Here is a 20,492-nt window from a genome sequence, read left to right as displayed (position 1 = left end):
TGACTGTGCAATCCCATGGACTGTAGCATGCCAGGCTTCCTTGTCCTTCACTATCTCCTGGAATTTGCTCAAACTCATGTCCATTGAGTTGGTGATGCCATCCAATAACCTCATTCTCTGTCGCCCTTTCTCTTCCTGCCTTCAATCTTTCCCAGCATCAGGGTCTTTTCCAGTGAGTCAGCTCATCACATCAGGAGGCCAGAGTGTTGGAGCTTTAGCTTCAGCATCAGTCCTTCCAATGACTATTCAGGGTTGATTTGCTTCAGGATTGACTGGTTTGATCTCCTTGCTGTCCAAGGGACTCTCAAGAGTCTTTCTGAGCACCACAATTTTAAAGTATCAATTCTTTGGTGCTCAGTTGTCTTTATGGTCCAACTCTGCTCACAAAAGTCTGTATAGTCAAAGCTATGGTTTTTCCAGTAGTCATGTACGATGTGAGAGTTGGACCATAAAGAAGAACCACCATATGACCCAGCAACTCCACTCATGGTTATATATCTAAACTAACAAAAGATATATGCACCCCAATGTTCATTAAAAAAGAAAGATCAAGCTCACTCCACATCTTCCTCCCAAGCCTTCTCCAGGTTCATTCAGCCCACTGTCTAAGCCCCAATTAAACCCCTTACCCCTGCTTCCAATCAGATTCCTGCCCTGAAAACTTCCTATATAGAAAGTCTAGACTTGTCACAGCCAACCAGCCTTCCTCATCAGAACTCCTGTTACCTAATCACTCCAGCCTTTGGTAAGACTTTCGTTTTTGTTTACTTCATGTATGTACATCTTTTCTCTTGTAGACTGTGAAAGGAAAACCATAAACTTTTTTTGGAATCATACATGTATTGACCTCCCTGGTAGCTCAGTCGGTAAAGAACCTGCTTGCAGTGCAGGAGACTTGGGTTCGATCCCAGGGTCAGGAAGATCCCCTGGAGAAGGAAATGGCAAGCCACTCCAGTATGCTTGCCTGGAAAAATCCCATGGACAGAGGGTTCTGGTAGGCTACAGTCCATGGGGTCGCAAGAGTCCAACACGATTTAGTGACTAAACCACCATTTCCTCTCTAATAACTATGGGGATATAGACAAAAATAGGTGAAAAACAATGTATATGAATATATATAAAATGCTTCTAGTATGAGTATTGTGATAGGTGCAAAATGGCTCATTAATAGAATTCTTGCAATAAGTCTATTAAGCAGGAAGTATTCACTCCATTTTAAAGAATTTGGCTCCCAAAGTGGTTACTCAGGTTTAGCTTCTGGTTACTGGCAGACCTGGAACAAGACCAAGTTTCTTGACTCTCTGTACAAAAGAAATTGTACAGAAAACCCTGAAACTGAACAGATGTGAAGGGCAAAGAGACATGTGAATTATTACTTAAACTGTGTTACTTACGATGAGCATTGAAGAGTGGCGAGGCAATGTCAAAAAAAAAGGTATCGTGTAAAGAAAGAATTAGCTAATTAAATACAAGGCTGGGACTCAAACCGAGCACTTCCCCGGAGGCAAAGGCAAAGAGGGCGCCACCAGTCCAAGAGAACCGGGAACCCGCTCTAGAGACTTGGGCTCAGCCCAGCTCCGAGGTCCAAGCTGTCCCCCTCCAACAAACCCTCCTGACACACCCGCGAAACCGCGTCGTTCTAGCCCGTGATTGGCCAAGCAGAGCGAGGGTCCGCCTCCTCCCCCGCTCTTGATTGGCCAGCGGCCCCCTCGGGCGCACGCCACTCTTGAGCGCTCCCCTCTGCCGGGTCTCGAGCTCCCGGGGGCCCCGCCTTGGGCGCGCTGCAGGCTTCGGCGGGAGTGGGCCCCGCCCCCGCGTGACGGCCCCGCAGGGAAGCGGCGGCGGCGTGCAGCCATTTCCGGTTTCGGGGAGGCGGGAGGGGCGCGGAGCGGGACTTCGGGGCGGCCGCTCCCTCGGCCGCCGCCTACAGAGAGCGTCTGCCTGTGGCCGCCTGGGTACCGCCGGGACGATGCGGCCGGATCCCGGAGGCTGCTGCTGCTGCCGTCGCCCGGTGCGGGCGAACAGCTGCGTGGCGAACGGGGAGGTGCGGAACGGGTACGTGAGGAACAGCGCCGCGGCCGCCGCAGCCGCTGCCAGCCAGGTACGGAGGGACCAGGCGGCCGGGGACCTGGGGGCCCGGTGCCCGCGAGCCGGCGCCCGTGAGGAGAGGCGGCAGGGAGGTCGCAGTGACCGTCCGCGGGGCTCAGGGGTGCCGGCGGCCGCGTCCTGGCGCTGATCCGGCCTTCCCGCGGCCGGGAGGCTCAAGGGCGGCCGCTGGGGCTCCCCTATCTCTCTGCGCCTGGGGTTTTCCTCCACCTCACCCCACCCCACCCGGGAGGTCTGGCTCTGCTTCTGCTACCCGATCCCGCCAGAAGTGGGTGCTGCCGCTCTGGGGAGGCAGGGAGTGCCCCCTGCCCCTCGGAGCCTGGGAGGGTCCACTCGTGGGCTCTTGGTTTTTTTGTTTTTTGTTTTTTTTTCCCCCTCCGGAGGCTCCCTCCTCTAGCCCTTTCAGGTGGTTTTGCTTCCTCCTAGAAGCTCTGAAGCCCTCCAGGGAAAACCACATTTAGAATCCTCAGGAGGCAAAGAAAAGTTAGGAGGTGGTACCAGTTGGAAACGCACCCAATCTCTTCCTTACCCCTTTCTGCAAAGCAAGACTTTGGACCACAAACCTGGCAGTGAACCCAGTCCAGAGGCTTAAAAGCACTGTGGTCTTGGTCCTAAAACGATGGTCTTGGTCCTAGGTGAGCTATCCCCCTCCCCCCCATCCCGGGCTCCAAGTTGAATCAGGTGGTCCTTTTGACCCTTTGCAGGAGTGCTATCACGATAGCAAGGGAATTTTTTAGCCTGGTGATGACTTGTGATGAGGGAAGTCCAGGTGGGTCAGCAGTAAAGAATCCACCTGCCAATGCAGGAGACGCAGGCTCCATCCCTGGGTTGGGAAGATCCCCTGGAGAAGGAAATGGCAACCAACACCAGCAGTATTCTTGCCAAGATAGTCTCTTGGACAGAGGAGCTGGGAGGGCTAACAGTCCATGGGGTCGCAAAGAGTCAGAGGAGACTGAGCCCAAACGCACAACTTGCAATGAGTCTGTCTACTAATTCACCAAGGCTGAGTCACCAACCAAGCCCTGGCATTTCTGAAATATTTTGAAAAGTTCTGAATTCAAAGCAGTAATGACTGTCAACTTTACAGTTCTGTGGACTGACAGGTATACTGAAATGTGTTTTTAAAGAGAAGCTGGTTAAAAAGATGAAAGGTCAGTGTTGGTGGAAGAGTGTTGTGATATTTGCGGTTGACTTTAATACTGATAAATCTCGTTAAGAAATTAAGGAAATCTTTTTTTTTTTTTTCGGAAGTAGTCTGTTCCCCATAGCAGGAAATGTGACTGTTGTAATTTGTTATTACCATAAATATGTGCCAGCCTTCTCCCCCAATCAGTAAATACAATAGATAGGTCTGATACTATCTGGCATGAAACAGAAAATAGGTGTTTCTCCAGGTCTTGTTGAGATATTAAGTCTGTAACAGTTAGAGGGGAAATACTTAAAAGAGTCTTGGCCTCCCCTGAAGTTTTAAGGCATGCTGCTGCTGCTGCTAAGTTGCTTCAGTCGTGTCCGACTCTGTGCGACTCCATAGACGGCAGCCCACCAGGCTCCCCCGTCCTTGGGATTCTCCAGGCAAGAACACTGGAGTGGGTTGCCATTTCCTTCTCCAATGAATGAAAATGAAAAATGAAAGTGAAGTCGCTCAGTCGTGTCTGACTCGTAGCGACCCCATGGACTGCAGCCCACCAGGCTCCTCCGCCCATGGGATTTTCCAGGCAAGAGTACTGGAGTGGGTTGCCATTGCCTTCTCCATACACAGACTCAAAAGTTTTGTTTCCATTTTTGAAGAAGTAATTGTGTGAGACAGGAAGTGATAAGAATCAGCTCATTATAAGCCCATTGAAAAAGTTGTTTTCCTAGCAATGGCTAATAAGATAAAATTGTTGTGATAGAGACTAACAGGGAAACCTAATGGTGGAAATCAGAAAATACATTGCAGGCCAACAAGTGCATTATGATATTTAAGAGTGAGGAGGAAATCAAGAGAAAGATGTTCACACGTTAAAGGTGCTTTGGTTTAAGTGCTCTTTTCACTTAACATACTTGTGTTCGGAGTTAGTATTCATAGTAAATAAGATTTTTCCGTCCCATGATCCTGAATTGTTTAGCACTGGTGGGCATGACGTTTCTTCAGAGATTGCTGACTGATAACACTGAAGAAATATTAAGCTGCTGAAATGAAATTTAAAAATCTATATAATTGGGAAACTTGACTTTTTCTAATATATCTTAGTGAAAAATTTCACTCAAGATGCACAGGTGGCATTTGGAAGAATGGTTTGGTGGAGTGCCCAAAGAATACTAGGGGCTGCACTATCCCTTCTAGAAAACAATTTCTCGTGAGTCTTTTTTTTTTTTAAAGACAAAAACTTTAGGTATTAACTTTTATACTAATAGGAGGACTTGGCAGTGGGGTGTTGTTTTTCCCACTTTGTTTTTCTTAAGCAAAAGAAATTTCATGAGAGCAAGAATATCTTTAAAATATTTTTTAGAGTTGTGTTTGTTTTAACTGAAGGGATATGCTGTGGTGCCCCAGAGCACTCTAGTGCTCTGTGTATTTTCCCCCAGTTTCTGGGGGAAATATGGCAAATTATACCATAAAAATACACCTGAGATGTTAAGTGCACAGACTTGCGTCTTGCTTGTACTAAAAAGAGAATGTAATGTGGTTTTTAAATCTGAGATATAAGTTCATTTCCTCACATATTCCACTTTTTTGTTTTTTGGCCATGCCCTGAGTCATGTGGAATCTTAGTTCCCTGACCAGGAATCGACCTGAGCCCCCTGCATTGGAAGCATGGAATGTAAACCACTGGACCGTCAGGGACGTCCCCCATTTGTCTTTTAATGAATAGAAGAGAAGTTAGAAACTTCTAAGATCCCTCTATGCTCTTAGGAGTCTACATTTCTGTGTTTGAAGGGATGAATGTGTATGCTGGCCTCTTTGTTGGATTTGGGTTTAGAGTTTAAGTAAATATCAATAGATGCTGTGGTAGAAAGGGCAATATGAAACAATCAGATATTATTGTTTGGTTTTGTGTTCTGTTTTCCAATTTTTTTCCCCCTGTGGTAAAATACACGTAACATAAAATTTACCGTCTTAACCATTTGTAAGTGTCCAATTCAGTGGACTTAATTCATGGTGTCATGCAACCATCCACACCATCCATCTCCATAACTCTTTTCGTCATGTAACTCTTTTCATCTTTTCAGTTTCATCTGAAATTCTGTACCCGTTAAACAGTATCTTCACATTCTCTCCTCCTTCCAGTCCCTGGTAACCACCATTCCACGTTCCACTTTTTTGCCTTTTGGTGACTTTTTTTTTTTTAGCATAGCATCCTCATGATTCACATATGTTGTAGCATGTATCAGAATTTCGTTCCTTTTTAAAGCCCAAATAATATTCCGTTGTGTGTATATATACCACATTTTGCATAGCCATACATCTGTCAGTGTACACTCAAGTTGCTTCCATGTTTCAGTTGTTGTGAATAATGCCACTGTCAGCCAATAACTCTTAAACTATGCTTTCAGTTTTTTCAGGTATGTACGTAGACGTGAAATTGTTGGATCATATGGTATGTTCATTTTTTTGAGGAAACATGCTACTGTTTTCGGAGAAGGCAATGGCACCCCACTCCAGTACTCTTGCCTGGAAAATCCCATGGACAGAGGAGCCTGGTAGGCTGCAGTCCATGGGGTCGCTAGGAGTCGGACACGACTGAGTGACTTCACTTTCACTTTTCACTTTCATGCATTGGAGAAGGAAATGGCAACCCACTCCAGTGTTCTTGCCTGGAGAATCCCAGGGATGGGGGAGCCTGGTGGGCTGCCGTCTATGGGGTCAGACAGAGTCGGACACGATTGAAGTGACTTAGCAGCAGCAGCAGCTACTGTTTGACACGGTGGCTGTACCACTTTACCTTTCCATCAACAGAGCGCAAGGGTTCCAGTTTCTCCACATGCTCACCAACACTTGTTCTTTTCTGTTTGTTTTTTTTCTCTTACCGTAGCTGTGAAATTTATAGGAGAAAAATATGTATATATCTACACCCACTCCTGTGTAATTTCCTAAGTGGTAAAAGTCCTGGAAGCATCTTTTGTTCTAATATTTGGTCTTCCACCTCCAGTTACTGACTGTTTTACATTTCCTGGATAATAGAAACATCTTTTGTTCTAATGAGCTGACTCTCATTTGGCTCCTGAATGTGAGCCCCGCTCACCAAAAAGACCAAGTCATGATTAGAAGCTTGGGATTTGGGACTTCCCTGGTGGTCCAGTGGTTAAACGTCTGCCTTGTAATGCACGGGACATGGGTTCAGTCCCTGGTCGGGGAACTAAGATGCTATATGCAACGGAGTGACTGAGTCCCGGCACTGCGACGGGGTCCGAATGCCACTGCCACGACTAAGACCCGATGCAGCCAAAAATAATAAAACAAAACCAGAAAAGAAGCTTGGAATTGTCAGCCCCACCCCCAGTTCTCTAGATAGGGGCGAGAGGCTGGAAATGGAGTTAATGATCAATCATGCCTGCGTGATGATGCCTTCATAAAAGTCCAGAGAGGACTGGGTTCAGAGAGCTGCTGGGTTGCTGACCACGTGGAGGGGCTGGGACGGCAGCGCACCTGGGAGCTTTGTGCCCCTCCCCACATTCCTTGCCTGCCTCTCTCTTCCATCTGTATCCTTTGTTACCTCCTTTTATAACACACTGGTAAACAGTGAGGAAACATTCTTCCTGGGATCTGTGAGCTGCTCTAGTAAATTAACCAAACACAAGGAAGGGATCCCCAGAGCCTCTGATTGGTCAGAAGCACAGGACTTGATACTGGCATGTGAAGTTGGGGGTGAAGCAGGGCAGGCTTGTTGGACTGAACTCTTCCCTGTGGGATCTGATGCTCTCCCCTGGTAGTGTAGAATCGAGTTAAATTGTAGGACACCTACACTTGAAACTAACAGCATTGTAAATTAGCAATATTCTTCAGTTTTTTTAAAAAAAGGAAAAAAATTGCAGGACACCCAGATGTGTCACAGTATTGCTTGGTGGTATGTAGCAGTCCCCCTCCCCACTGGTCCCCCCCCCCCCCAATCCCCCCGCACACACATGTGGTCAGAAGTGTTAGTGGTATAGCAGTGTGAGAATTAAGGAGAGATATCACAGGAAAATTAGGTTTTTTTTCTGTACAGTAGCCATCCTTAAAGGTGTAGACATTACTGTTTTTAATGACGATGGTAGATAAGAGTTTTCACAAGGAAGAGAAGCGGTAATTTTTCTTCTCTGCCATTCAGAGGGAGTGAGAGAAGAGAGTCAAGATTTTTTGAGGTAAAGGGTGGCAGTTAGTATTAGGGAAGCTTTGAAAGAGAATTGGAAGCTTTGGCAGAATTAAGAGCTGGAAGGAACCTTAGGGGTTTATGTAATTCAGTCCCTTTATCTATTTGTAGGACTTTATTAAAACTATATCATTAAAACTAATCTTGATAGATGATTCTATCCTATTTTTAAAGACCTCTAGAGGTTTTGCAGGAAATTTTCTTAGCAGCAATTTGGAGTATTCAGTGATCTTAATTACCAAGAGTTTATTACTGTGGATTTAACATTTGGTTAAATAAATGCCATATTTTGGTTGCCCCTGAAATGTAGTACTGTTGGTTTCTACTTTTAAAGCTCCTTGTTAACATTACATTTTTTCTGTCTTCCATTTCTTTGAAGAACTTTTGAGATTTGTTTACACATTTAACTTTCCTAAATTAGTTAACAATATAGAAGAAAAAAATGATCTGCCTTTAAGAGAGTTTGAATGTAAGTTTTTTCCCATTCAGTATCAGTTCAGTCACTCAGTCGTGTCCGACTCTTTGCGACCCCATGCACCGCAGCATGCCAGGCTTCCCTGTCCATCACCAGCCCATTAGGAATGGTTTTATGAGATATTAGAAGAATGACACAGCCTTCTAGTTACCCCAGTAAATAAGATTTTATCTTAAGGAATTGGCGCACAAGTTATGTTCTTATGTAAGTAGTAAGATAAATAAAGTAGAAAGAACAAGGTACTGGTTTTGCTACTTAGAAGAAGGCAAATGAATAACTAATGAAAGGTGGTTTACTAAGTAGCTACTAGCTTTTGTTTCCACTGAGAGGAAACAGTACCTGGGAAAAGAAGTTGGTTATGACACAGGAACTGGAGGAGTAGCTAGAGTGGTGAATATACCTGTTTAGGTTTCACAGGGCCTGATGAGACATCAGAAGACCTCAAAGCTTTGCAGAAATAATGTTGTAACTGTTTACAACTCATGGGATTAGATGTTTGTTTCAAGTGCTTTTTGTTCCAAGAGGAAGGACATTTCAAGTCTTACTAGTTGGATCTGAAAGATTCCAGAGTCATTTAAGGAATTCTCGTTAATAAAAAGTCTTGGGGAAAAAATAAAAAAAAAAATAAAAAGTCTTGGGAAATGAGACCAGTATTTAGCATATAAATGACTGTATTCTTTTCCCCGTACCCCCCCCCCCCCCCCCACCGTATTCTTAATATAGTATCTTAGAACTTGGGAATTCAGGGCAGGCAGGCTTGCCCATTTTTTAAGGTTGGCCTAGGTGGCCTAGAAACTTCATGGTGTTCTGAGCAAGTAGTTAATTGGTTGAGATTCAATTAGATTCCATTTTTGAAAGAAAGAAGCAGTGTTTATTGGCAGAATAGGCAATTGAGAGGGATGGGTAGAGGCTGTGTTTGCATTCTGAGTGGGTGTGCCTTAACTTGATTAAATACATGGTTTGTGGCCTCAAAAGCCAGTTGCCTTCTGAATTGCTTCTAAGAAGACTTGTATAATATAATTTGTAATTTGTGACTTAATGTGAATTAAGCAAGTAAACCCTTTACTCTTGCCTGATTCAAGCTCAGAAAATTTATTGTAACATTTGTTGTCTTTAAGACTACCTTCAAGACCCATTATGAAGATTAAAGTGGTGATTTTTCCTTTTGTTTTAAAATAGTTTTTCCTTCTGACTGTAGAAATAATACATGTGTACTGTAAGACCCTAAAGGGCTGGGACCCTGTGTTGGGGGCTCATTTTCGAATGTGATCTGTTGTAAATCAGTCTGCTGTTTTCTGGTATTTCTAAGTAGAGTAAAAAATATGCAGTTACACTGAGCCTATGCATGTGATCCAGTGTTACTCTATATGTTGAGGTTGGGGAAAATATTCAACAATTTTTATGATTTGGAAAGCTTTAGAAACTACAGATAAAGTACCGACCAGTCCAGTGTGGTGGTTTTGAATTATTCTAAATAATAAGCCTCTTTCTGCTTAATAAATAAGGCCCTTCAGCAAACATCTCAGCTTTTACTATTTGAATTGTGCCTGGTTTGTGATAGGAACTAAGGAGATCTTAGTTGAAGGAATGAAGGGGTGGTGGCTGAAGCCATGGAAGTTGGTAAAGTAGATAGAAAAGGGCATTAAGCAAGCAGAGGAGGCATCAGGGATGTAATATTGGGGAATCCTAGTGTTCTTGGGAGAAGATACACATGCACACACACACCACCGTTGAAGAAAGTTGATTGGGAAAGAAGAGGTGTTGGGAAGTGGTGTGAGAAAGCCCAAGGAAATGGAGGGTGTTTCAGTAAGGAGGGGTAAGCAACAAGCTTGGTGGTGAGAAACTAAGGATAATAATAGCCATAAGGGGCTTCCCTGGTGGCTCAGCGTTGCAGAGTCCCCCTGCCGATGCAGGAGACACAGGTTTGATCCCTGGTCCAGGAAGATCCCACATGCCGAGAAGCAACTAAGCTTCCGTGCGCCACAACGGCTGCTGAGCCTGTGCTCTAGAGCCCGGGAGCCACAGATGCTGAAGCCTGCGGGCCCTAGAGCCTGTGCTCCGCAACAAGAGAAGCCCCTGCAGTGAGAAGTCCGCGCACCACAGCGATGGGTAGCCCTGCTTGCCACACCTAGAGAAGAGCCCATGCAGCAGCAAAGACCCAGCACAGCCAAAAGTAAATTAAAAAAAAATTTTTAAGTCATAGTAATAGGTACAATTTACTGTGGTCAGAGCCTCTCCCAGGTTTTTTACCTATCTAATCTTCACAGGAGCTTGGGTAAGTGAATATTATCTCCATTTTACAAGTCTGAATTCCAGACCATTTAAATAACTGGCCCAGGTAGTAAGTTAACAAGACCAGGTTGTATTCAGGTTTGTCTTAATCTGTCATGCCACTGGATTTGACAATTCACAACTTAAATTAATTTTTGAGGACTTTGGGTATTAGGAATGACAATAGATTTCATCTCTTGAGAGTTGGTTATAGAGGCTGATCTTTCTTTGGCTTTTTCCTGAAATGAGCTAGCCTCTCACTACTGCCTACCACACATACTAGAAAAAATAGTTTGGAGCTTTACTCCCATCACACAAGCTATGCCTCACTCTGAACATATATTTCCAGAAGTGTCCTCTTTCTTTTGGCAGGCACATTTAGAAAAAAAGGGAATCCACTTTTTTTTCCTTGCCATCAGGATAAGTTCCTGATTTTTTGTGAAGTTACCTCATATGGAGTGGACTAAGAAGCGCTTCCAAAGCCAGCCGTAAAATAAATCTACATTTTGATGTCACCATATTCCTGTTGATAATTCATAAATGCAGGCCTCCATGTGTGCACGCACTGCTTGGTTTCCGTCAGCTGCAGCCTGTGTGCTCTGGGCAGTGATGCTCTGCACAGGAGGCATCATTGTCTCTCATCACCCACATCTCTGCAGCACTTTGCTGTCTCTTAGACAAGCACCAAGATACGACAGGCGGATGTTGCAGGAGATCTGTGTGCCAGTGCAGGTCTGCCCCGAATCCTGCATTTTCTGAGCTCTCTTCCACCTCTAACATGTTCTAGGCCTGTGCCCTCCCCTCTGCCTTTGTAGTGGGCATGAACTGGAAGGGCAGGCGGTTCGCATTAATTTCCATAAAGCCAGTAAAGCACACCTTTTGCACACACAGCATCAAACAGAATTAAACGTTTAGGAAAAATGCAACAGAAAAATTGCAGGACTTGGATACTGAAAACTACAAAAGCATTCTGAAAGAAATAAATGATCTAAATAAGTGCAAAGACATCCAAATGTTAAGGGATTGAAAGACTTAAGATTGGTCTACAAATTCAGTGCTGCTGCTGCTAAGTCGCTTCAGTCGTGTCCGACTCTGTGCGACCCCATAGACGGCAGCCTACCAGGCTCCCCCGTCCCTGGGATTCTCCAGGCAAGAACACTGGAGTGGGTTGCCATTTCCTTCTCCAGTGCATGAAAGTGAAAAGTGAAAGTGAAGTCGCTCAGTCATGTCTGACTCTTAGCGACCCCATGGACTGCAGCCCACCAGGCTCCTCCATCCATGGGATTTTCCAGGCAAGAGTACTGGAGTGGGGTGCCATTGCCTTCTCTGACAAATTCAGTGCAACTCCTATCAAAGTATCAGCTGGATTTTTTGGTAATACTTAAATCTGGCCCTAAAATTCATATGAAAACATAAAGGACCCAGAATAGACAAAGTCTTGAAAAAGAAGAACAAAGTTGGAGCACTCACCCTTTCCAGTTTCAAAACTTAGCGTGGGGCCTGCCCTGATACTCCAGTGGCTAAGCCGGCACTGCCAGTGCAGGGATCTCAGGCTGGGGCAGAACTAAAGCCCTTACGTTTGTGGTCAACTGATTTGTCTACAAGAGTAGATAATTCAAGGGGAGAGAGAATGACCTTTTTAAAAAGTGGTGTGGGGGCAGCTGGCACATGCAAAAAATAAAAGACCTAAATGTAAGAGTTACAACTGCAAAATTCTTAGGAAAAAAACATAGGGATAAACCTTTGTAGACTTTGATCAGGCCATGGTTTTTTTTTGTCCATGACTCCAAAAGTATCAGCATCCAAAGGAAAAAAAAAAGATAAATTGTCCTGGATCAACATTAAGAACTGTATTTCAAAGGAGACCATGAAGAAAGTGAAATGAGAATCCATAGAATGGGAGAAAGTATTTGAAAATCAAATCATATAGCAGATAAGAGGCCTGTTATCTAGGATGTATAAAGCACTCTTCTAACTCAACAATAAAAAGACAACTCAAGGAAGTTCCCTGGTGGTCCAGTGCTTAGGACTTGGCATCTTCACTGTCATGGCCTGGGTTCAATCCCACCATGCAGCATGGCCGAAAAAAAAGACAAACCAGTGTTAAAACAGACACATGATTGTGATAGAAGTACCCGTTAGAGACCTCTGCTGTACACACTACAGGGTGATATCTTTATCGCCTCCTGTACAGGCGTGGTTTGTATGTAGGAAAAGGAAGCAGGTTATTTTCAGGATAGCTAAGTTAATTAGTGTTAGTTCTGGTTTCCTAGAAACAGACATTTTCTTAGTAGGGGAAATGAAACTCAGCCTCTGTCTCAATTCATGTATAGCTGATAATATGAATAGCAAAAATAGCTAATTATATGAATAGCAAAAAATGAACACAAAGGTTGAGTTTAAAGTGAAAGTTTTAAGCCACTGATAATTTTTAAACAATCAGATTAAGTTATATTATCTATGAAATAATTAAAAGTAAATTTGATTCATAGAATATCTCAGGAATATGACTGAAAGTGAAAGAAAGTGTTAGTCACTCAGTCGTGGCCAACTCTTTGGGATCCCATGGACTTTTGCTCACCAGGCTCCTCTGCCCATGGAATTCTCCAGGCAAGAATACTGGAGTGAGTGGGTGCCCATTTCCTTCTCAAGGGGAATCTTCCCAACCCAGGGTTTGAATCTGGGTCTCCTGCATTGCAGGCAGATTCTTTACCATCTGAGCCACCAGGGAATGACTAAGAAACGGCAGTAAGTGGAAAATGTAGAAACTTGCATTCTCATCTTGACTTTCAATCCAGCTTTCCTGTGACTGGACAGATTGCTTAAATCTTCCTTGGTTTTGTCGTTAGTCATGTGAAGAGGAAAAGTGAGACAACTTGAGAAATACTTGTGCTCAAAATGCTCCTCACTTTGTGTGCAGTTTTCATTCTGCATGTTTATATGTAAACCCCTCTAGATAGTGTCCTTTAAAAAGGTTTCTCTAGTCTCTTTTATCTCAGAAATCATGATGATCTTTTCTTCTTTTTCTCTTAAAATTGCAAAATTCTTGAGGACTTGAAAAAGGACTACCTTTTATTTGCATCATCAAATACAGGGTATAGATCTTTACATATAAAAAGAAATGAAATATTTGCTGAATGAGTGAAAAGAATGAGATGATCGTGCTGATTTTGAGCTCGTTGGTAGAAAGGGGGCTCTGGGTTCCCAGAGTCTGATGTCCAAAAATTATTTTTGCAGTTTTAGAAATGTTAAAAAAAATTAAACAGGAGGATTCTATACTTCTGGGGACATGAAATTAAAGGGAGGGATCAGGGTGTGAGAGATACCCTGAGACTTTATTGTTGTTGTTTAGTCGCGAAGTTGTGTCCTACTCTTTTGCAACCCCATGGACTCTGGCCCTCCAGACACTTCTGTCCGTGGGATTTCCCAGGAGAGAGTCCTGGAGTGGGTTGCCATTTCCTTTTTCAGGAGACCTTCCCAACCCATATCTCCGACATTAGCAGGCAGAATCTTTACCTGGGCCACCAGGGAAACACATGTCCCAAGACCAGCAGTACTGAAATATAAAGCTACTCTGTGCTGGGCCTTCTCTCTCGTAGTCATGCTCCTGTTCTCTCCCAGCCTCCTGGGAAAGCAAGGGTTTTTGATTGGTTGCTGGCTGTTATGAATAAAAGACCGGCAGAGACTAAAGTCATTTTTTTTTTTGCCTTTTGCCGTTTGCTCTCTTAGAGATATGGGAAGGGCCTGGGCACCTCCGTCTAACCAGGTCTTGAGTTTGGTGGGCTGGGCAGTTTTTAGGTAGATTTGGTTCACTCTTGTGAACACAGTGTCTCAAGGATGGGGTCCATTGTGTGTGTGTTGCAGGCTCCTCCCTCTAGCATGACCTTGCCTCCGAAGTGTGGTAAGATGGTAGTTGACTGCACGTCACCTTTCTAGTCATCTCCCTAGCTTCTCCAGCACTTGATAAATGTCCTATGCAGAAAACTGGTCACATATCCAGGACTCTTCACACCAACTTATATAGCTCTTATAAACTCTGTTGGTTTTTCTCTTCCTTGGTAGAGCTCTTGTGCCCATGGCAAGTCTAGTTATGATCTGTTCATGATCAGATTCTATGAATACTGTGAGGAGAGAAAATGACCACTGATTTTAGCTCACTAAGGAAAGGCTCTTCCCTCTCTGGAATCTTAGTTCACCTTGTCCTCTTTGCGTGGAAAACAGTTTCTCATTGTTTTTAAAACTACTTCTTGTTTTGAGTAATCTATATAGTTTTATCTAGGTTTTCTGTGAAAGTGATGGCTTGGCTCTACCTGTTAACTCCAGCTTGGAAGCAAAAGTCTCAGTGTTTTTGATTTTTTTGTTTTGTTTTTGTTGCTATAAGTGTGACGTTTAAAAAAATAAGGTAGAGACGATCTCTTTACAATCGGGAGATAGGTAGTCCTGAGTAGGTAGGGTGTGAGATCTAATCTTTGTTGTCTTGCACTCTTTGAGGATGCTGTCTTCAGTTAACATCTTCAACCACATCACATTCCAGGCCACAGGCAGAGAGGTGGGAAAGTGGAGGGAAAGCAGCACTTGCTGTTTGAAAGGACGTACTCCAGCCCTGGTATACCCATCATTTCTGTTCACTTCCTGTTGGCCCGAATTCCTCACATGGCTGTCTTTTGCTGCAAGAGAGATTGGGGAATGTGGTATGTAGCTGGGTAGCCTTGTACACAGAGAAAACTGAAGAGCATCCATTGCTAAAGGGAATTTAAAGAGAATGTATACAGGGGGCCACTTAGCTGTTTCTTCCACAGTATGGTAGGAGGAAAAGCTCTAACTAGAGTGTCTTTTTTTTTTCTTCCTCTAAACGATCAGTTTTCTTAAAATGGTTTTTTTTGTGTTGTTTTTTTTTTTAATTTTTTTAGCTGCTCTGCGGCCCTTGGACCACCAGGGAATTCCCTACTTAATTTTATTTCTTTACAAATTGAAGATGCATTGAAAAATAAACTAATGAAGAGAAACGGGAGGTCCAGAGCAGGAGTATCCCAGGCTGGGAGCAGGCAAACCTGGTCACTGTCAAGGCCAGCCCTTGTGCTGCCCCAGCCAGGTCTTCCTGGAAGATAGCCGTCAGGCACCGTCATCACCGAAGCCTGTGGAGAGACTGTGTCCTGGCAGGAAAGGCTAGCCACCTCTGCTTTTCTCCCTGTCAGCCTCCAGCTTGGAGAGCGGTGTTTCCAGCAGGGGCTCAGAGTGAGATGTGGGCTGGCTCCATGAGGTATTGCAAGTTGGTGATTAGGCTCCCTGCAGAAGCGTCCAGCGTTGGGGCCTGTGCAGCTGGAAACAAGGCTGATACCTCTCCTGGGTCTCAGGACACTTTGCAGCTCTTTTCCCGGGCCCATTCGTGTCTGATAATGTGCCTCTCTCCACCAAGGGATCACCAGTCACTGCAGGAGAAAGCTGATCAACCCCCCTCAGTGAATGAGTTGGCTGTTGACTTCTAGACCCTAGAAGACTGACCACTTTTCTCTCCACTGTCTGTGGTTTATACCCTGCTCTTGTGCATGTGTGTGTGTTTATCCCGAGCATAGCAAGTTGTTGATGAAACACGGCTGAATTAGCCGCCCTTCTCCCTGAGATCCCTACTCTCCTCACCTGCCATTCTCTTCTTGGAGGCTGGTACAAAGGGACATGTAATATTGCGAGAGTCTGTGTGGCTCCAAAGCCCCTAACACCAAATCACATACAGTGAGCTGAGAAACTGCATTCCTCACAACAGGATTAGCAGGAACAGGAGGGTAATGTAAGGGGATAAGGGCCCCTCCCAACAGCAGGGCATGGCAGAGTCGTCGGGTACTTGAGCCCAGAGTGAAGGTGTCCCTTACGTTCTTTTAAGGTCAGCTTATGTGACTTGCCAGCTGTGGAGCTGTCCCAGTTTCTCTGCTGTCCTGGTACTCTCTGGAGGCTGGCCTGGACCCTGTGCTGCTTACCCACGTGCTCTAGCCCAGTCGCTGTCCTAACCTCCTTGTGCCTGTGACAGAGAGGGTCCCCATGGGATCCTCCCCGACTCAGGCTCTTGTCTTTCACCAGGAGGTGTTGCACTGCATCTCCAGCTTGTCCTCTCATTTCACCCAGATAAGCTTCATCTCTGTGCCCTCGGACCATCAGTGAGGCCTCGCACCTTCTTGGACAGCAGATTATCCAAAACTGGCAGAACATCCAACCACTGTGGTCTGACTGAAGGAGGTCATGCGGAAGAAGCTCTGTACAACACCCTGCTGGACAGTTGCTCCCACCAAGGAAGAGGTTGTGCTCATTCTCCAGCAAATACATACCCCCGTTGCTTAGACACTCTAGATGCTCCAACTACTGGTTTAGTGGTCTTCTCAATGGGAGACTTTGCCAGTGGTAGGAGCTGAGGATAGGAGAAGACATTGGTCTCAGCCACGTCCGTGGAGGTAACCAGCTGTCGGACTTAGGCATGGCCATCAGTAGTGACCTCAGCTCCAGGACATCACTCTTGAACACAGAGTTCAGGTATACTGGGAGCAGCTTCATACCCTCGGAAAGGATCGGCTGTCCTACAGAGGAGGAGCTCGCACAGTTCTTTCTGTAACAGGCCAACATCTGGGCACACCGAGTGATGACAGCCTCAGGAATAATCTTCACAGGGCTGTTCAGAATCCCCCCGCCCCGCCCCAGGCTGTGGATGCAGAGCCGTGGCTGCCCTGCACAGCCGGGGTAGAGCAGAGCACACTGCAGGGCTCCGCTCCCCTCGTTGAGCCAAACGTTATGCCTAAACCCCCAGTCACCATCTTGTTCCCATCCAGCCCCACATCTGTTGTGTCACTCGTGTAGAAAGCCCCAGAGAAATCTACAGCGTGGACACTAGTGCTTGTTTGGACCGGAAGCACAGCATCAAAGCCAATGACCTTCTGTAGATCCTGACTTTGGTCTCTAAGGAACCGTTCCTGGTCATGCTCCACCTGAAAACAGGTATGTTACAGAGAGCCACCAGTGAGCTGGGGTACTGCAGAGAGCATCGCCATACCCACACACAGGCTCCGGAAGAGAGCGAGGTCTACACCATAGCCTTGGGCCACACATTCTTTGGCCAGGATCTGATAGGCACCTGGGTGAGGCTGAAACAGAGTCCTCTTGTCTACGCTGATCAACTTCCTGTCATCTCAGTTATTCAGTCTCCCTGGAGCCTCTGCAGTGAGCAGGCAGGTGTGGAACAGAAACAGCTTCCCTGGACACTCTGCAGCCTTTCAGAGCCTCCATTCTGGCCTGGATAATTGGAGCAAATACTGTCTCTGTCTCCCTTGTGTCTGCAGATTTTTCTGGAATCTGATCCAGTAAGCCGTGATAACTGCCCGAGACTCATTGACATTGACCAGGAAGCCATCCAGCATGTTACCCACATCAGATACAACCGTCATCTGTAGTTGGGCCAGTGAGCTCTCTGCATGGTACAGGTGGAGCACCTTAGTATAGGTGACGAAGCCAATGGGGATCACTGACTCTTCTGCCCACCCTCCGTAGGCATAAAGTCTAACAGTACCTTGAGCTGCTCACAGAGGAGCCTAACAGGACCACTCCTGGTGCCATTATAGGAGACGTCAGTCGAAGATAAAGGCAAGAGTCCTGGGGAACTTGGTGTTCTTGCAGTCATCCACAGTGGCCAAGAATTTGTAAGAGCCCAGGGATAGCTCAAGACCATCATAAGCACCCACATATTTGCTGGTATGAGCCGGATGTTGAGAACACTGGGGGTGGGGGAGCATCACTGATACAGCTGCAAAAGCAGCACTGGAAGTTCTTCCCTCCCTCAGGGAACCGCACGAAGGGCACACACATGGTTGCAATGATTGCAGTGCTAAGGGCCCGGTGCCCCATGGTGAGTGATGCACAGTGAAGCCTCCTCTGGGGGCAGCCTTGCCAGCGGCCTGATGACAGCTGCCAGGGCACCTGAGCCTTACCCATGTCAGATGGGCACGGGGTAGTGTAGGTTGTGCATCAGATGTATCGGGGGTTGCATTCCCTTGGTCATTCACCAGGAGGTTGGTGGTGACTAAGGAAGGCACCTGGCCCCGTATTCCAGTAACAGATGGTGCTGAACCCCGATTGTTCCTGTCATCCTCAGTAACCGCAGTAGGGCTTGGGATGGCATCAGTGTCCAGGCACTTAGGAGGCAGTGGTTGGGAAGCCCTGGCTGCCTTACGAAAGTGGCTGCTCCTGGGTAAGGACTTCCATAATTGGTCCGAGGCCCCCGGCTGGTCCACAGGAGCCGTTTTGTTGCAGCTGGTAGCCTAGCTTCTGGGAAGAGTGCATGGGTGGTTGTGGTCCTGGGGGCCAGCCGTTTGGATGCTGGGGGCAGAGCTTGAAGAGGGGAGGAGGACACATGACTGGGCTGGTTCTGGCTGTCCAGCTCGGAGTGTGGAGCTGGAGGCCCGTGTTGGGACAGATCGCTGGGGAGGCTGGGCCCCAGGGTGGCCCTGAGGGTAGGAGCCATACAGACCAGGGTTAGGGAGCCTTCTTGACACTAAGGGGCAGTGATGTTAGTGGGCCATAGCCTAGCCTCACAGTGGGAGGGCCACAGCCCTGCCCGTCTGCGTTCCAGCCAGGTGAGCAGTCACCTGTGCCTTTGTCGGGGGAGGGCCAGAGGGCTGAAGCCAGCTGGCTGGCTGACCACCAGTGTTGATGGGGCTGACCCAGATGGCTGAGACCCAGGGTGCCTGTGCATCTGGACAGTGGAGCTTGGCCCATTCTGTGCATCTTCTTGGCCAAACTGGCCATAGGCTGTCTGGCCACAAGGGCTCTGTGCTGTTGAGGCTGGAGGTGCTCCTGGGGAAGGTGGGGGAGAAGTCTGCAGGGAGCTTGGTACCGGGCCCTTATCGGCTCCATGGGGCGAAGAGGCAGCTATGGGTCCTGGTTGCCCACCATAGCTGGATGATAACCCTGAGTAGTTGGGCTGGGGCTGCCCAAAAGGCAGCCCTGGTGGAGCTGACCGGTTATCCAACCAGTGAGCCCGACTTGATCTCACCCAGCTCCAGATCCAGGCTTGACTTCATTGCTAACGTCAAGGCTCCTAGGCTCCACTTCCAGTTTCCTTGAAATCTTGTATTAAATAACCTATTACTTGCCCTTTGTTTTGTGATTTTTCTGCTGTGGAAAATTAGTCTTATTTAATGGTGATGAGCATGTTCTCTGTAGTTAGACAAACTTAGCAGACAAATATTATCTAAATTTTGATTTATGGCCTCTTTGATTTGTTGTCCTTTTAAAAAATGCTAGTTTTGACTTTCCCCCCTTTTTGGGGGGTCTGTCGTCATGTGTATTAATGAGAATGTGGGGAGAGGTTACTTACAGCAGGCAGTTAGAATCTGATGTCGCTTAATATAAAGAAGTAAGTACTTACGATGTTTAGCCAGGTATCCCTTATCCTAGATAAGATCGTAAGCAGTATTCCAAATACACAGAATTGATAACATGGGGAGCCAGTTTTTAAAATTTGCTAAAGCCCTAAAAGTTTTCAGGCTGTGCCAACATACAAAAAACTATTTTAGTAAGTGCAGAAAAAAAGTTCTAAAATATTTTTAACACAGAATCTGTGTCTGTTAAATTTCTTTCAGTTGATAGCAGCTGACTCTCACTGAACAAAAAGGCGACTTATTGTCAGGATGATGAGTATGCAAGCGAAAGGAGGGGTGGGGAGGCGTTGAGGAGCCACTCAGAAAAGGGGAAATGACAGGAAGTAACGCAGTGCTGGGAGTTACTCCCTGCAGCTGGTTGCGGACCTTTTCCCCAGGATGTTGGCGGTCCAGTGCCCTTCAGACTCCTTCACCAATGAAATTTTAAATCCCCGTGTGAGAGAGTTAACTAGGTTCATTTTGGCAGAGGTGCCTACCCCTGTGCCAGCCAGTTGGGAGCTAGGAAATTGGGTCCTACTGCACAGGTGTGACCACCAGGCGCCCACCCCTGGTGTGAGGGAATATTCCCAGAAAAGGGAGACTGATGTGACTCTGGTGGCCTTTCCAGTTTGCGGCTACTACAAAGCCAGGGTGGCGAGCACTGCGTTACAGGCGTACAACACGCTAGAGGTGGGAGAGACCTCAGGGAAGATGTGAGATTTGCGCAGACCCGCTCTGGCACACTGTCTCCTGTGACATTCATCCGTCTTACCTCGATGCTTATCTGGAGACAGAGGACTGCTACAGAGATGTGGGTAGTGGGTGATGATAGGAACTCCCGTGCAGAGCACCACTGCCCAGAGCGCACAGGGAGCCGCAGACTGAAATCACGCAGAGCGTACATACTTGGAG

At 46.3% G+C, this 20,492-nt stretch overlaps 1 protein-coding gene and 1 pseudogene across 1 annotated transcript in view; one reads left to right on the top strand and one right to left on the bottom strand.

Annotated features, from left to right (window-relative positions):
- Nucleotides 1–1,802: 1,802 nt before the first annotated feature.
- SPTLC2 (serine palmitoyltransferase long chain base subunit 2) overlaps nt 1,803–20,492 on the top strand; it is a 96,777-nt gene continuing 78,087 nt past the window's right edge. Inside the window, exon 1 of the mRNA XM_055538756.1 lies at nt 1,803–2,101. Coding sequence (XP_055394731.1) covers nt 1,970–2,101 — 132 coding nt within the window. The 5' untranslated portion in view covers nt 1,803–1,969. The remainder of the gene's footprint in view (nt 2,102–20,492) is intronic.
- On the bottom strand, nt 15,298–20,059 carry LOC129620722 (protein transport protein Sec24C-like; annotated as a pseudogene).

Source organism: Bubalus kerabau, chromosome 10 (assembly GCF_029407905.1).
Source record: "Bubalus kerabau isolate K-KA32 ecotype Philippines breed swamp buffalo chromosome 10, PCC_UOA_SB_1v2, whole genome shotgun sequence".
Taxonomy (NCBI): domain Eukaryota; kingdom Metazoa; phylum Chordata; class Mammalia; order Artiodactyla; family Bovidae; genus Bubalus; species Bubalus kerabau.
The sequence above is the reverse complement of the archived record's forward strand: the minus strand, read 5'-3'. Positions and strand labels throughout refer to the sequence as shown.